Genomic DNA, 16,792 nt, shown 5'->3' with positions numbered 1-16,792 from the left:
TGGTAATAGTGGTAACAGACAATCCCTAAAATTGCCTCTCTTTCAATTATGATTTGCCCTTGAGACAACCCCTTCCCCCTTACTTACTCATTCAGCATTAAGTCAGCTCCACGAAGGGAAAAGCCATTGTGAATGAACCCTGCGCGACACAGTAGCAATCTCTGCAAACCTATAATCCTAGAAGTTATCCTTCTATCTCCTGAATCACAGTTCACACTTGAACTCTCCCTGTGGGAGAACTAGAAAACCCTCCCAATGCCTCTGTCGTTGAGTATTCAAAAATTAATGCCCAGGCCTGCCAAGTTAATTCCAATGTTCCATTACATTTCAGTTCACATCAGCAGGCATCAATCCCTTTACCCACTACCATTTAATTGCTTCCCCATTAATACCTGTCAGGAAAGGTAAGGATCCACTTTCTGGGGGGACATACCTCTCCTTTGCTCTTCTCAAAATAGGCACTCTCCTAGATAAACTCCTACAGATCTCCCTCTTACCCATGTTTATTCACATGTATGCATTCTTCTTAATACCTATTGTGTGCCAAGCATTATGCTCAAGCTAAAATGGTACATACATGTACACATAAGCCTCGCTTTAGAATACCTTTATTTGGAACAAGTATGAGCTTCCTCTAGGTCCTTAGTGGTAAAAATCCCTTCCTTGGGACTGTAGCATCAGCATCCCCTTGTTTGAAATGCAGAATCTCAGGCCCCACCCCAGAAGTCAGAATCTACATTCTAAAAAGATCACCAGGTGATTCAAATTTCCTTTTAAACTTGAGAAGCACTGCCCTAGAAAACTGATTTCACTGACAACACATGCTAAGGAACAAAGTTTTAAGTCCAATAGGATTTTGCACCTGACCAAAGAGAGGTCCTAGGAACTAAACGGAGATAACCATGTCCTTGATTGTGTTCAGATTGGAAAAGTGAGTATGTCTGGCACTAGCACCATTAAAAGAAGCACAACAGCACTTGGAATTCTCTCTAGTTCATGTTTATTAGTCTGCATAGTAACTTAGATCTTCCAAACACTGGGGTACCCCTCAGCCCCATCAGAACATAGGAATGCAAGTTAACTTATTTCAATGCCTGTTATAAAAAATGAATAACCCTTTAAAAAAATCTGATTTAACACATTTTTTATTTCACTTTTTTCCATTTCTTTATAAAACAGTCATTTCCTCACTAGCAGCTCTCTCCCCTAAAGTGGGGGAGGGGGGGTAGAGGAGGTTGGACACCTCCAAAGAAAAAGGGAAGGGGGAGAAGGGCCCAGGGTTACCTCCTGAGGTTCTTCTGGGCCTGTTTCAACAATGTGTCAAAGTCAAGAGAATCAAATTTGCTCTTTACAGGAGCAGGGTCAAAGTCTTCCCGGTTGGAGTCTATAAAAATAGAGACAGACATCAAGGTCTCTGACAACACTTCTCTACCACAGGGTCCTCAAACAGCCAGCCTCCTCCCACCCCAATAATGGACAGAAATAATATCACCCTGGTTTTAATTAAAAAACAAAACAAAAGAGCCCCCATTTCTCCTCTCATCCCACCCCCAGGTTCTTTGTGTGTCACATTCAGCATTAAGTTAGCGCCATGAAGGAGAGCCCCACTCTCAAAAAGGCTGGGAACCCTTCTGGGGACAGTATGAAGTATACTAAAGCTTCAGGGTTTCTTCCACTCACCAAGATCAGAATAGCTTCTCTTGCAGAACTGCCTGCGGCCCCCAAAGCAGAGATCAAAGGGTTGTTCATCTGCCTGCCTCAGCTTGTGGCCACTCTCAATGGCTGCAAATGCCTCCTCAGCATAGCGGTAAGTGACGAAGCCGTAGTTGTCACTGGTGAGGAAGATGAGGCAAGGCTAGGATGGCTAACTGGGCACATGCCATGGAAAACAGGTACTTCCCAGGGTACAGAGAGGGACTGGGGTGGTTCTTCTTATTCCCCAATGGCCAACCCTCTGATTGTGGGAGTGAAGCTATCATCCTACATTGCCAAGCACACCAGAGCAAGGGGGAAAGACCAACAAGCATCACGGTAGATGAATGGGAAGGAAAGGACATTCTGACCTTAGGGCCCAAGCTTACCCTTGGACACGGAAGTGGATAGTGCACTCCTCAATCTCTCCGAAAACAGAGAACCTCTGTTTCAGTTCTGACCTAGTCATGCGGCCAGGTATCTTCCCAATGAAGACCACTCTTCTCTCCTCCTATGTTGAACAAGGAAAATTGATACATCGTGACCCAGAGCTACCAGTGTAGGAGACAATCAAAAGCTCATGGCCCAGGGGCAAGCCCCATTCTCCCAAGACCTGTTCCTCTACTCACTATTGCACGCTCCTTCTGCAGCACTCTCTGCCTTTGGTAATGGTCATGTGAACGGTAAGAGCCGTACCTGACATAAGAAGAAGGAGCCATCAGCCCCCCAGACATAGATACCTCAAGTCTCAGAACTCTCAGGCACTTGCATCCCAGATGCACAGACTCCATAATCACATACTCACCGCCGCCTCCTGTCACTTCTCCGTCGGGGTGATGGGGAGCGGGACCGGCTTCTGGAACTGGATGAGGAAGATGAAGATGAGGAGGAAGATGAAGAGGAGGAGGAAGAAGAGCATCTTCGGGAACGTCCAGAGGAACTGCAACTGGATCTGGAGGATAAAGGGGCAGGCGGGAATGCTGGGAGCGGTGCAGAAATATTCTACTTACTTAACTTACCTCGGCCCCAGCCTTGCCTCCCTGTCAGGAAGCTCAGGCCCAAAAACAAAGCAGAGCAAAAGAGGTCTAGAAGAACTCCACAGACGACAAAACTGAGGCCCTCATGAACTTTAGATGTATCTGGAATGTTTTAGAGTGTTTTGGCACAAATCATAGATCATAGTTATTTTCAATCATGCAATTAAAAAAATATTTAACAAGTCGGTAAGAAGAAAAATAAATGGAGACTCAGAGATAAAGGGCTGTGCCCTAGGTCTTACAACTAGTTGGGGGTGCCAGGCCTAGGTCTCTGGGTTCCTGCTCCCCTAACATGTCTCAGAGCAGTGCTGTGACCATGGCATAAAAGGGAGGTGACTTGTTAGACCTGTAATAGAGATCATTTCTCAAGAGGTCATTCTGGTTCCAAAACCAAGAATTCTTCATTCATTAAGCAGGAAAATTTGGGTCTGTTATGGAGAAAAAGGTACTGCCCGAAAATATGAGGCCACAATAACAAAGGAATTGTCCAGACTCTGTCCTCAACGGATGATTAGAAGAACTGCCATCAACAACCCACCATCCCACCTTCCAACAGCCCACCAAGAAAAGAGCAGAAGTGAGAACTGATATAGTATGTGACAGATTAAACACAGGCAAGATCCAACCCTAATGGTCTCCCCAAGGCAGGGCTCAAGGAAGCAGGAGACTTCAGGGATACCCCAAACTCAAACAGGGGATAGAAGCTATCTTCTCACAGCTTGCCTCCTTCAATAATTCAAGAAAGGGGGAGAAGACAAAAGCCAAGGACAGAAGTGGAAGCCTTAGAGTCTGAAAGTATCAAACTCAATGTGCAAAAGCTTTCAAAGTAAACTGGAGGAGAGGACTTCTTACATGAAGAGGACCTAAGAGGCCATCAGAGCTCACCTTCGCCACCTCTTGTGTGGGGGGGAGAGGGACCTGGACCGGGACCGGGATGAGGAAGACGACGATGAAGATGAAGAGGAAGATGCTTCGCTGGTCCGGTTGGACCCAGAGCTGACAGAACGGCTGCTGCGGCCCCGACAGCCCTGCCAGCCCCGGCTTGGGGGGCTGGCTGACCTGCAGGCTTTCCGGTAACAGCGCACTGACCGCTGCTTGGCTGAGGGCTCGGGGGGAGTCCTAGTGTTCATGTCATTCCGGCAAGGTGAGGCCTCAGGGGACAGCAAGGCAGATGGGGCGAGGCAAGGAGCTGGGGGATCTGCCTGCTCACTGCTAGTCCTGTGATCAAGTGGCTCCTGTGAGGCAGCTGTGCGTGGCGGGAGGGGGATGACTGGGCCCAGAGATAAGACAGGTTTGATGGTGATGTCCTGATGGCGTTTGACGTTCCATCGGGAGCCCACCTCTGGAATGACTAAGGCAGGCATCTTTTTGGGGGGAGTCCTGCTCCGGACACAATAATCATGGTCCCCAGAGCCCACATGGACTGGACTAGGGCCATGGACCCCTTCTTGGAGGCGGGCTGCAGCTGGATGTTTGGCCTCTGTAACTCCTTCAGGCTTCAGGGTTCCCTCCTGGGCGGTAGACTTAGGAGATCTGGCTTTGGCCAGCAGTGAGACAGCAGCCAGGGGCTTCCATAATTGGTGGGGAGGGGTAGCTGGTGGGGTGAGCCCTGTGAGGGGAGGGAGGATGGAGATAGCAGGATGAGATCTGATTCTACACTTCTAAACACTGCGTACATAGGCTCCACAGACCCCCACCTCACGTCACAAAGTAACCAACAATAGTCAACAGCCCAACTTCTCCCACTGTTGCAACTACTCCTTCCCCCAAGTTCCCTATCTTGGGGACAAAGCAACAGAAACCCAGCTAGCTAGGGTCCTCCTGAACCCCTCAACCTCTCACTGCCCAAACCTAGCTATGACCAGCTCCTGCCTGGTCCACCTCTCCATTCTTAGACCCAGCCCTCCCCCAGCACTACCTGATTTCAGGGCTGCATCTTGCCTGGATTCATTCATGTAATCATCTTCCAATAATCTCCTACCTCAGGCTTCACACTCATCTATCCTGTCTTCTACATTCCCACTAGAGGGAGCACCCCAAAATCAATTGCTTCCTAAATACACGAGATAAAGTCCAAACAAATTAACACGGCATTCAAAGTTCCCATAATCTGACCTCCTACTTACCACTTCAGCTTCATCTCTTGCTTAAGTTCTACCCACCATTCCCATCAGCCACTATATTCTAGCCAAACCAAACAACTCCCCCAAACGTACCAGACTGGTTTTGTTTCTTCCGTTCACTCCAGTTGCTCCATCTCCCTAGAATGCCCCATCCCCTAAATCTATCTGATTGGTAATCTATCTCATTACCAATCAATCTATCTGATTGATTTTCTCAAACCTCTGCTTCAAGGATTACACCTTCTATATATAACCCTCCCCTGACTGTCCCATCTCAGACCCCACAATAAACCACAAAGGCAGGGCGCCTGGGTGGCTCAGTGGGTTAAAGCCTCTGCCTTCGGCTCAGGTCATGATCCCAGAGTCCTGGGATCGAGCCCCGCATCGGGCTCTCTGCTCGGCGGGGAGCCTGCTTCCTCCTCTCTCTCTTCCTGCCTCTCTGCCTACTTGTGATCTCTGTCTGTCAAATAAATAAATAAAATTTTAAAAATAAATAAATGAACCACAAAAGCTTCTTTAACATCTTTAACATACAATCTCTCTGATCATTGGCTTATACATCTGCTCCCTGGACTCTGAGAACCTCAACAATGAAGATCAAGAGCTCTGTATTCCCAACATCTACACACACCCGGTGCAGGGCAGGCTCTATAAACATTTGCTGCATACTAATCAAAGGCAGAGTTCCCCGCTCTGAACCCACCTGCCACGTTGGCCAGTTCTGGGGCTTGTAACCGGTCTAGGGGCCTCTTCTCCTGGGGAGTGTCAACGCTGCTGGCAGGGGGGGAAAAGGGAAAACCTGGTTCATTGCCTCCTCAACATCTTGCATATCTGTTTTCCTTACAAAGGAATGGGAGAGGGGTGTATGCAGAGAAGAAGGGGATACAAGGGGCACCTGGGTGGCTCAGTGGGTTGAGGCCTCTGCCTTCGGCTCAGGTCATGATCTCAGGGTCCTGGGATCGAGCCCCGCATCAGGCTCTCTGCTGAGCAGAGAGCCTGCTTCCTCCCCCCCCCTCTCTGCCTACTTGTGATCTCTGTCAAATAAATGAATAAAATCTTTAAAAAAAAAAGGGGGGGGGATACAAAAACTGCCCCTATTACTCTCCTCCAGCACAACAGGCTCTTAGTGACCGAAATGTGGACTGGGTCTCAACTCCACTCTGTTCAATGCTAGGAGGCAGGCTGGCTATGACCCTGAATAGCCCCCACTTCCTTTAAGCCAGGAACCTTGCCTGCCTTGTTCAAAACCCAAAATCAATGTGGATGGGTGCCTGGCAGAACAGGACAGGGTAGCATGAACATGATATATGAAAAAAGGCCTCTCAGTGCTGGAAGACTGGGGAACAAGTATGTCCAGGGTGCATCCTTCAAGGAGTCAGGAGAGCCCTAGCCATGAACATCTTCCCCACTTGACCTTATACCATCACCAGTGTTGAGCAAGCTTAAAGTTTGTTAAAGAAAGGAAAGAAATCCCCAAAGGCACAATTTGCCAGAAGACAAAAAGTACCTCCAGGACATTTGGAATCCCAGACTGGCATCAGCAGAGGATGGTACACATCCGCCTATCTCACCATCCAAGACAGTGTCCAATAGTGCTGGGCTGAGTGAGGTAACAGGGAGAGACTCTAAAGCTAACTGAAAGCCCCTGCAACACAGGCATCCAGTTGACAGTCCTGCAGCGCCAGCCAGCTGCTGACCAGCAACTGGAGGGTAACTCACTTGTATGTCTCTGTACTCACCCTGAGTTTCCTATAGCCAGGCTGTCAGCAGGAGCCGGGGGAGGGCATTCCTTTTTGGCTGCAAAGAAACCAAATTAGTGAAAAGGCCAACCAGATGTTCCAGACAGAGAAGGTGCAAAAGGGCTTGCTTTGAGGCCCAAAGAAGGAAAATCCACTTTACCTACATATTTCACTGGGCTCTCCCCCAGAGATCCACTGTCTGCTAGTAGGTATGCCAATACTGTTTTTAATCACGTCTCTGCTCAGAGACATCTGTTAATTACTCACTGAATCCAAGACAGAGCCCAAACTTCTAAGCCTAGCATGTGAGGTTCTATGTAACCTAACTTCCTGGACTTGTGGTCTATTTGTTCTACACTTATATTTTATATTTTTCCTTGTACTATATAGATATTTGTTACTAATTCAGGGGTCATTTCTGTTGTTTTCCTCCCCAATCAGACCATAAGCTCCTTGAGAACAGGACACAATACCCTCACAGTACGTACGTAGGGCCCTGCTTTGTACTGAGAAAGCTGAGCTATCCCTTGCCTTCCAAACACACCACACACCATCCTTCTTATCCCTTGGCCTTTATTCCCACACACACACATCCTGCCTTTCAAGGCTCAGCTTGAGAGCTACTATCCTCTACAAAATGTCCCCAACCAACTTGACCCTCTTGGATCGCCACATCCATTCACTCTTGATAGTTCTTGCCACGCTGTACTACCACCCTCTCCCAGGCTTAGGTTGCACTGCAGTGAACCTTATCTCCCCACTCCTATCAGAATGAGATTAATTCTCTGAGACTGCCCCTCCACCACTCCCTTCCTTACATCTAAGTTAACTACAGGGCTGGACCCAAAGAAAATAGTAACTGAAAGGGGTTTAGCATAGCTACCCAGGCTCCTCACCTTCAGATTTCTCGAACTGCTCCAGTAGACTAGACAGGTCCGACGCCTCAATTCCTGTGGAAGCACAGAACACAGGATTGGAAATGGAAGTACCCAGGTCCTAGAATTCCCCAATCACCTCCCTTCTCCCTTTATGTTCTCCCTGTCCACTATACTAAGGAAACAAAGACAACAACAGAAAGCAGGAAGAAATCAAACCAATCCAGAGCTCTGGAGAATACTCCAAACAAAACAAACCATCCTCCAAACAAATCCACAAAGCCCAGCCCCATCAAGGTGGTCTGTCCCGTTCTAGAGTGTGCTCACCATCTAACCCCCATGCCCTTCACTCACATCAACAAACTGTGCAGCACTTACCAATCTCACTGATGAAAGCCTGTACCACGTCCTCAGGGCCTTGAGTACGTGGGGTAGGCAAGAAGGAGAGCTTCCTTAGACGGGCTGGGTGGACAGCAGGCAGCTTAGTTACAGTGCTCTGCTTTGATGTTGGTGTGGGTGTGGGAACAGCCTTGGCAACAGGAGAGGGGGGCTTCTCTCTGGGCCTGGTCTCCTGGGTCTCAGGATTTAGCCTCTCTGATACAGGCTCCTCAACAGCCACACTCTCAGCAGACAGACATGGTGGAGCCTTGATCTGGGGGCTTTGTACTGGGGAGGACACCTTGTGTTTCAGATGGGGAGACGCAGGCACTGATTTGACCTCCACCTTGGTGGGCTCCATCTGTGGAGCTCCCTGGGTAGCTGACCCAAGACTAAGGGGAGGAGCCACTGGTCCAGGAAGTACACTTTCAGAAGGGCCAGCTGGAATGCCACTGGGCTCCACCTTGGGTGGAGGAGCAGCTCTCCCAACAGATGCTAGAGGCAAAGGAGGTGGTGGCACAGTAGGCCAGAATGGAGGGTGTTGCAGCCCTGGGCCCCATCCCAAGGGCCCATAGGCACAGCTGGAGCTGTAAGGTGGGATTGGGGCTGGAGGGGGTACCCAAGGCACATTGCAAGTGGGGGGCACAGCATAGGTGCCAGGAGTACCAGACACTAGGGGCACTGTTGGTGGGGGGGGCAGACAATGATAGCCAGAAGGAGACACAGGGGGATAACAAGGCCAAGGTGGTACAGGAGCATAGTGAGTATAGGGATCACGTGGCACTGGGCCCACAGACACTGGAAGACTGGGAGGCTGCAACGGTGGTGGGGGCAGACTGGGGATCCCTTGCCTGCTTGTAGGAAGGGGCAGCATGGGGGTCATGCCTAGCCCACCTGGGGGGAAAGGCAAAGCAGTGGGCATTGTGGGAGGCATAGGCTGCACAGTAGGAGGTGGGGGTCTTGCTGGTAGTGGCAGCTCTTGGGATGGCAGCTGCTCTGTGGGAGTTGAGGCCATAGCTTTGCTTGCAGGTGGTTCAGGACTAGGAGAAGCAGGACTGGGACCCACAGGCACAGAGCAAGCCTCAGGAGAAACCTCAGGGCTTCTCTGCAGACCTATCTTCTTGGATGGGGCTGGTGGGATGACAAGACAAGGGATGTCTGCTAGTCCTGTGGGGGTCTCTGGGAGACTGGGCCACTTCCCAGCTGGGGGCTGGGGACTTCTCTCTTCTGCCTCTGCTTGGCGCTGCTGCCTTCGTCGCCGGTACTCTGATAGGCTAAGAGGCCGAGGTCTGGCTTCCTGGGTTGTAGCACTGGTACCACTTTCTACCTTCAGAGGACCCACAACCTCCTGGACTTCAGGGATGATGGCCTTTAGGGAGTCCAAGGACTCTGACTCTGGAAGGATCTGGGGAGCCGGACTCCCCTGGACTGATGACATGGCACCACGTCTGGGATCAGAAGGCCTAGACTTAACTAGCACAGAATCAACTGGACCCAGGTCACTGGGAACAGAGTCAACTGGTGCCGAGCTCACTGGGACAGGGTCACCTGGTGGCAAGTCATCTGAGATGGGAACAACCACTGTAGAGTCAATTTCTGTTGAGTCAGCCAAGACTGGGTCAATCAGCACTGGGTCAGCTGTGAGAGGGTCCACCAGCTCTGAGTTTGCTGAATCATGGTCACCCAATGCAGGATCAACAGGTACAGGATCAGCTAGAACAGGATTAACTGCAGTAGGATTGGTTTCAACAGAGTCAAGTGGCATGGAGTCTGTTAGACCAGAGACATGGGTTGGAACAAGGTTGGCTTGGATGCTGTCAACCAGATTGGAGTAAAGGTCTAGAGGATCTTCTTTGTCAGGACTAGCTTGCCCAGCACTACTCTCCAAGTTCCCAGAGCTAGGTTTCTCCAAGGCAGCTGCCCAGGCCCGAGCCCAAGCCCGGGGCTTCCCTCTACTACGAGGAGGCCCAACCTCTCTTGGAAGTTCCTCCTGAGGCAAGATTCCTGCCTGAGAGGTCACCTCTGTAGCCATGGTAGACTGCCCACGAGAAGCTGACCTCAGTCTCCTGGCATAGCCTTCTACACAGGCTGCTGGCTGCTCTTTGCTCTTCTTCTTCCTGCCCTTTCGAGCTCTCTGGGAGCTCAGCATTGTGTTGGCTGGTGGGTTCTGAGGCCCCTTGGGCATCACTGGCTCCATGACCTCCCTGGGGTCCAACAAGCAGACTGACTCCAGTTTTTCCTCAGAGTCCACTGACAACCCCTCTTTCTCAGGGCAGAGGTCTTCCTTGAGCACAGGAGCCTCTGTCTCCGACTCTAGCGTAGGCATGAGCAGCTTCAAAGCTGGACTGGCCTCTAGCGAGTCATCCAGGAACACAGGCTGGGGCCCAGCAGGGATCTGCCGTACCACAACTGGAATCTCCAGGTCATTACCAGCTGTGGCTGCCTGGCCCACAATCTCTAGCACCACACAGTCCTCAGGCAGTGTCAAATCATCCGGCTGCTCCTGAAGCTCATCCTCGAGTGATGTCAGCTGAGTGAGGCTGGGCAGGCAGTATGGATGCATGGCCCGCACCAGCTCACTCAAAGAGGAGATACTCTCATCACCAGCTGTCTGCACTGCCATCTCTGCTGCTGCAGTTTTATCTTCCTCCTCAGGGCAGGCCAGGTGCATAGGGAAGTCTGGGATACTGCTCACAGAGTTGTCGAGCTCCCCAGCAAGCAACTGGCCGCTGAAGCTGGCCACCTCCTCCTCTTCTTCCCCATCACTACGCTGCTGGGGAGGAGGTGACTGGCCCCGACGGGCTCTTGATCTTGGGGGTCTCCAGCTAGGAAGCTTAGGGGATGAGGTCTCTAAGAAGGAAGGTGGAGAGAAGTCCCAAGGAGGATCTGAGAGAGACATCTCAACCTGTAGGAAAGAGGAGAAGCTGCAGAAGTTTTCTCCGGGGATACATTTTTCTAGGCCTGTCCCCACACACTCCTCCCTCCTGGGAGTCTCTGAGGCTCCCTTGGTCAGGCTTACCCCACTCACTCTACTACTGCCTGTGCTGGGCCCCAATGGGTCAACCGGGGTGATGAGGTCACGTTCCGGGGGTGTCCGGGAAAGGGTGAGCAGCTTGTGTAGCTGAGAGGGAGGAAAAGACCTGAGATGAGTTGGTGCTTCACAACTATATGAGAAGGCCCACAGTCATGGCTCTATCCTTTGCAGCAACCAACACCATCCCACCCCCCAACGGCAGTCCCACACTCACAGAGGAGCCCTCCCGAGGTGACACAAGCAGTTCTGAGTCAGGAATGCTGTCAAACGGAGACAGGTTCTCGGAATCTGCATTGTCCAAAATTTCTGTCAGAGCTGTGAGCAGCGACACTTCATTCTGGTCCTCCAGAGATAACCTGCTCTGCTCCAGAAAGACAACAGGAAGGTTCCACCATCATCCCTAATGATCTACTGGCCACTGAAAAGGACTGAACACCAAGAGAAATAGTCTCCCAAGCTGAGTTCAGCTCAATTTCCCAGAGAGATCTGAATGACAGAAAGTATGGACTCCAATCTCATTCACTGCCATCTCCCACCTTCCTAGTGCCAAGACAGGCCTGTCAGAATTGAGACTAGGCTTATGTTTCACATACTCCCTCCACCCTCGGGGATGATGTGGATGCTCAACAGACAACCCTTGGCTAGGCTGGAATTGGACTCAAAACAAATTGGAACTCTCCAGACATGTAAGATGGGGGCCCATGCAGGGGAAAAGGCCTTGGACTATTGTGCAAGCCTGCCAGGGCATCCTCGCATTGGACATGGTCTAGCATCCTACAGCCCAACTCTCACTGAGAGACAAAAAACACACTTCAAGGACTTGGTTTGGGTATCCAGGAACCAAAATCCTGAGAAAACAGAACCACTGAGCCACAGCCTCAAATGCAAAGCTCCCACTTGAAGACATTTAAGCCCAGCCCCAGCTCACCTCCCCAAGGCTCCCAAAATCCTCGATGAGGGAGATGAGGGAGGCATCCATGTAGCTCTGCATGGTCCCCAGCAGTGTCTCATCCTGCAGTATCAGCTCCTCCATCTCCAGGTCCTTGTCCCTCAGGCAGGGGCCAAGCCGAGACAGACTGACAAAACCAGAATCATCCCCCTCCTCGTGCAGCAGCACCTGGGGCAAACAGGATGGTCATAAGGGCTGCAAGGTATGGGACCTCTGGGGTAGCTGTGTGACAGGCTCTCTAAACCAGGAGCTCCACCAATCACCTCAGACTCAGCTGAAGCCCCACCAAAGCCAACCAAACCTCCGGACTTGGTGGGCAGAGAGAAGTACAACTCAACCCATGAGCCAAAACACCAGTCAGGATGGCAATGTTCAAGGGCCTTCTGGGCAAAAAAAAAGTTTGGTCTTCATCCAGAAACAGCTGGAGCCACAGATTATTAAACTAGGGAGTAAAAACATGAGAAAGATCAAAATTGTTCAGAAAAGTTGTCTGCTGGCAATGGTAAAGGCAGACAGTCTGAGGGGTACACCAAAGGAGAGGTGGTCAGCAAGGAGGCAATTTCAGCTCCAACCACCTTACTTTCCTCAAGTCCCACTCAGGCCTTTCTCCTCTGCTTAGCTCAAACTCAACCTTGTTCAAGACAACTCAGACTTCCCCAACCCATGCTGATCTCTCCTCATACCCAATCCAATTAGGTTTCTGTAGCACTCATTTTTCTGGCAATCATTATATTCTTTGCATCATTACTAAAACCAGATTCTATGTTCCTTTGGGGCCAAATAAACTTTTGTACCATACTAGCCTATATCCTTCTTGGAACTTGGAAGGGTTTAAACTGTGCTTCTACTTCCTGATGATCTATGATGCCTGGCACAGTGTCTTATACAGAGTTAACATACACACTTAATTCACATTTTTTTTTCTTTTGAAGGCCCTACAATGTGCCACTCAATCTATCAGTGGTAGTCCCAAAGGAAAAGTTCCCCACCTCAACCCTGTGAGCACAAAAGAGAAAACCTGATTCGCTGATTCACTGCACAGAAAAGCCCCACCCCACTACTTGCCTGAAAACTAGCAACATCCTCAGCCTTGACAGTCAGGGAGCCACCCGCCCAGGCCTGTCAAGAGCGTGGGCGTGGGCAGGGCCAGAAGTAGCTAGAAAAGGGCTGGCAAGACCAGAGGCCAGAACCAAAGGTATCTCCACTATAGGAAACAGATGATGATGGCCAAAGAACAGGAACAAACAATGACAAGCTAATGCCCCATCCCCTTCTGCAACTCTGTACCTCTTCCAAGGGGGGAAGAGGAAGGCAACAAATGTGACTATAAACCCCTACCCACCATCCTAACCAAGCTGAGGAGTTAGTTCCAATGCCCAGAGAGAGGAAAGGCTAGATACATTTTAGGAGGCCAGCTCCAGAGAGGAAGTGAAAGGTGGCGAGTTTTTGGCACTAACTCCTCCCAAGCCTTCACAATCCTGTAATTACAACCAGCAGTTGAATAGCACCTAGCTCAGCAAACACTCCTGCATGAGCAAGGACGCTGCATCTCAACTTGCCCTGCCACCTACCTGACCCAGCCACTAGGCCAGAATCTTAAAACAATGCCCAGCTCTGGGACCCACTCACCACCCCCATTAGGCAGGTACCGGAGCCCCAATTACAGATACCCCCTCTCTTCCCCTAACATCACCTATCCCTCAATCCCCAAAGAGCACAGCACTCAGACTACCAAAATCATCTAGGAGCTAAACCCAGGCTAAAAGCCAGCCACCAGCATCCCTAACTTCAGCAACCTCCCAACTGGCTCTCTCACACGCAGTCTTGTCCCTACAGGGTTCAAAACCAACTACAAACTATTAAGAACACACATCTGATCACTTTTTAAGGTTCTCCCTAAACCCCTCCAATGGTATCTTACTGCTCTTAGCACTAGATTTAAACTCCTTAATATGACTTACACTCTTCCCAACCAGGCTCCTCTGCTCCAGTATGTGTTCTCTCTTACCACTGGGCCTCTCTCTCTATGCAACAGACATACAGGTCTCTCCATTTCTTCAATAAGCCAGGTTCTCTCCCACTTCAAGGCCTTCCTATACTATTTCTTCTGATGAAAGCTTTCCTCCCCCACAACACACAGCCTTCAAGCCTCAACTTAAAATGTCCTTTCCCAGACCCTGCTCATTATTCAAGCCCAAATATGCTGCACTTTCCTTTTGTCCCACTCATCATTTATTTTTTTTATAATTTTTTTTTATTTTTATTTATTTGTCAGAGAGAGAGAGGGAGAGAGAGCAAGCACAGGCAGACAGAATGGCAGGCAGAGGCAGAGGGAGAAGCAGGCTCCCTGATGAGCAAGGAGCCCGATGTGGGACTCGATCCCAGGACGCTGGGATCATGACCCGAGCCGAAGGCAGCTGCTTAACCAACTGAGCCACCCAGGCGTCCCGCACTCATCATTTATTATCTGTCTATCCCAATAAAACCATATGAGCCTAGAGACCAGGGACTATGTGTTGTTTACCCCAGGATCCCTTATGTCTGAACATAGTATCTCAATAAATATTGGTTGACTGACTAGCTTCCACACATCCACCTTTCTTAGGGGGTAGGTGAGAGAAGAAACAATCTCTCCACGAGACCCTCTCCAACCCCAGATGACCACCTAAATTGGATTACAGCTGGGCCATGGATCCTTCCTGCCTCTCCCCTAAAAGGTGAGCAGCTCCCAAGCTAGGGCTTCAGAAGCAAGGGCCTGGACTGATCTGCTGGAACTAACATTACCTGGTAGCCTGCAGCCCAATTCCCACCTAGAACCAAAACCAAACCCAAGCTAAACAAAACAACCAAAAGCTTTCAAGGACTCAGCTTAATTGCTTAAGAGATAACAGTTCAGACTAAGTCCTGCCCACCATTCTAGGTGGCAACTTTTAAGAAGCCCTCTGCTGAGGAGTGAGATAACACTTTCTAAGTATGGAGAAATGAAGACCAAGGAAACAGAATCTGACAGAAGAAGCCACCCCCATCCAATAAATGTTCCAACTAGTGTTGAATAGTTCTTAAATCGCCTCCAATTTTTCCCATCCCTAGCAAAATTCCAAAGAGCTTTAAATACAGATCACCTCAATTTTTATGTGTCAGTTCACAGAAGCAAGCCTTAGCTGCTTCCTCAAAAGAGAGGCTGAAGGAAAAACGGAAAGAGAAAGGATTCTTTCCCTTACTTAGACTTGTCCCATGTATACGTTGACACTCCCCGTGCACCTTGAATCACGAATGAGCCAGGTCCGCAGGCAACCAAAACGCCAGTGCCCATGACTCACAAGCCACCACAAGCCGGTCAGACAGAAGCCACCACAAGCTTACTCCACAACCCTTTAACCTCAGCCTTCTGCCCTCCCCAACACACTCCACCATCCGCAAGGGAACTGACTCCCCGCACATCTGGAAGGTCCTTCACCGTTCGCTATCGAGGGGCCGTGGACAATGCAGGAGAAAAAAACTACTCCAAGACCCTGGCAAAGTTGACTCTACCAGCCCCTACCTCCCTTCCCGGCCAGGGGCCCCCAACCGGGTCGGAGATGGCGGGACGGGCTGAGACACACCCAGTTCCCAGCAGTGCGGCTCCAACGCCGATACGAGATGCCCGGCAGCCTGGAGCGGGAGCCACGTGGACATACCCTCCCCGCCCCCACGTGGAACCGCGGGTCACCCCCCCCCCAACCAGAAGCCCAACCCACGTGGGTGCCAGAGCCGCCTAGAGGGGGAGGGGAAGCCGACAAGTTCTCCCGGGAAAATTGCTCCCCCCACCCCACGTGGCTTCGAAAAGGCACTGCAGCGCGGTGCTAGGAGCACCCCCACTCGGCATCCTTAGAGAGAGGTTTTAACCCTGGATTCCAAGTCCCAATCTCTGACCCCCAGAACGGACCATGTTTCCAACACCCGTCTATGCCCCTCCGGCGTTCCGAAGGAATGGCTGTGGGGACCCCCGTCTCTGCCTGCGTCCCTCCAGCAAACAGCCCAGGTCCGTTCGGCCCAACCCGTCTCCCGCAGCCATCGGCATCGCCTCCCAAGCGCTTCCTCCCTTTCCTGTGGCGTCCACGTGTCACCGCCCGGCACACGCCGCTTTGCTGCCAGCCGCGGGCCGCCCGCCAGCCTCTCACCTGCTCCCCGCCACTCACAGAGCCCACAGTCCCATACGGCGTTTGGCTCCGACTTCCCCAACTGCTGCCGCGGACTCCACCGCCGGGGTCAGGTCCGGGGCCCCCACTCAGAGACGGCGCGACTCCGTCTCTCCGTCCCCGGCGCGCCGCCATCTTGGCCCCTGAACACCCAGCGCAGCTCTGGTCGCCGGCGCCGCCTCGCCCAGCAGATTGTGGGAAGGGAACTACAATTCCCGGAAGACACTGCAAAACTACGGATCCCAAAAGGCCCTGCGGCGAGACCCACTCCCACCTGGGAAGAGGGCTCTAGCTTCGCAAGGGACCCTGGGAATAGTAGTTGCTTTAAGTGGTACCTCAGTGGCACGTGCTACAGTAATATCGTCATGCTCAGTTTCGTGTTCTGTGGGTTGGGGAGCGTGCGGTAATAAAGGGAGCGTTAGCATTTACACATCTCTTTATTTTCCTAATTTGTCCAACTGTCCAAACGCCCTCTTTATCTGACATTCTATCGTGCGGCGCTTTCCTTTTACGACGTAGCACAAGTGCACCTATGCTTTGAGTCAGCACCCCCTAGTGGGCACCCGCACCCCAGGAGCTCACTTTCACCTAATCTCTCATTGCGCCACTACCGCTAGTTTAATCTTTTGTTGTTGTTATAGTTTAATCTTCCTTTATTTCTAGTTTCATTAGGAAATATTTAATATACACCACTGTGTAAGTTTAAGGCATGGAATATGATTGTTTGATTTTCAAGTGCTGTGAAACGATTAGCACCATAGATAGGTTCAGCTAACCCATCTTCTCA

The 16,792-nt window shown here is 50.8% G+C and overlaps 1 protein-coding gene across 6 annotated transcripts; it reads right to left on the bottom strand.

Moving 5' to 3' along the window:
• Window positions 1-1,127: 1,127 nt before the first annotated feature.
• On the bottom strand, window positions 1,128-16,175 carry PPRC1 (PPARG related coactivator 1). 6 transcript variants are annotated; one of them, XM_047702440.1, is made up of 14 exons: window positions 15,988-16,175; window positions 11,807-11,995; window positions 11,093-11,239; window positions 10,864-10,965; window positions 7,845-10,749; window positions 7,488-7,541; window positions 6,592-6,649; window positions 5,556-5,626; window positions 3,615-4,338; window positions 2,498-2,644; window positions 2,322-2,388; window positions 2,082-2,203; window positions 1,681-1,832; window positions 1,128-1,384 (listed from the first exon to the last, which is right to left on the bottom strand). In XM_047702440.1, exons 1-14 carry the CDS (start codon window positions 16,138-16,140, stop codon window positions 1,281-1,283), a joined length of 4,995 nt encoding a protein of 1,664 aa, XP_047558396.1. In that variant the 5' UTR covers window positions 16,141-16,175; the 3' UTR covers window positions 1,128-1,280. The 6 variants fall into 6 exon arrangements, with proteins under 6 accessions (XP_047558396.1, XP_047558397.1, XP_047558398.1 ...); XM_047702441.1 differs by having other exon boundaries at window positions 5,556-5,623; XM_047702442.1 differs by having other exon boundaries at window positions 10,873-10,965.
• Between the last annotated feature and the right edge of the window lie 617 nt (window positions 16,176-16,792).

This window comes from Lutra lutra, chromosome 14, assembly GCF_902655055.1.
Source record: "Lutra lutra chromosome 14, mLutLut1.2, whole genome shotgun sequence".
NCBI classification, from domain to species: domain Eukaryota; kingdom Metazoa; phylum Chordata; class Mammalia; order Carnivora; family Mustelidae; genus Lutra; species Lutra lutra.
Note: the sequence above shows the minus strand (reverse complement) of the source record. Positions and strands in the feature narration are given on the sequence as shown.

What these genes read in the sequence shown, in the direction of transcription:
- PPRC1 (XM_047702440.1), bottom strand. Translation starts at nt 16,140, where the DNA reads ATGGCGGCGCGCCGGGGACGGAGAGACGGAGTCGCGCCGTCTCTGAGT. An exon ending in ATTTTGGGAGCCTTGGGGAG is followed by an intron (nt 11,240 to 11,806) that starts GTGAGCTGGGGC and finishes TTTCTGGAGCAG; the next exon opens with AGCAGGTTATCTCTGGAGGA. An exon ending in TGCAGAAGGAGCGTGCAATA is followed by an intron (nt 2,204 to 2,321) that starts GTGAGTAGAGGA and finishes TGTTCAACATAG; the next exon opens with GAGGAGAGAAGAGTGGTCTT.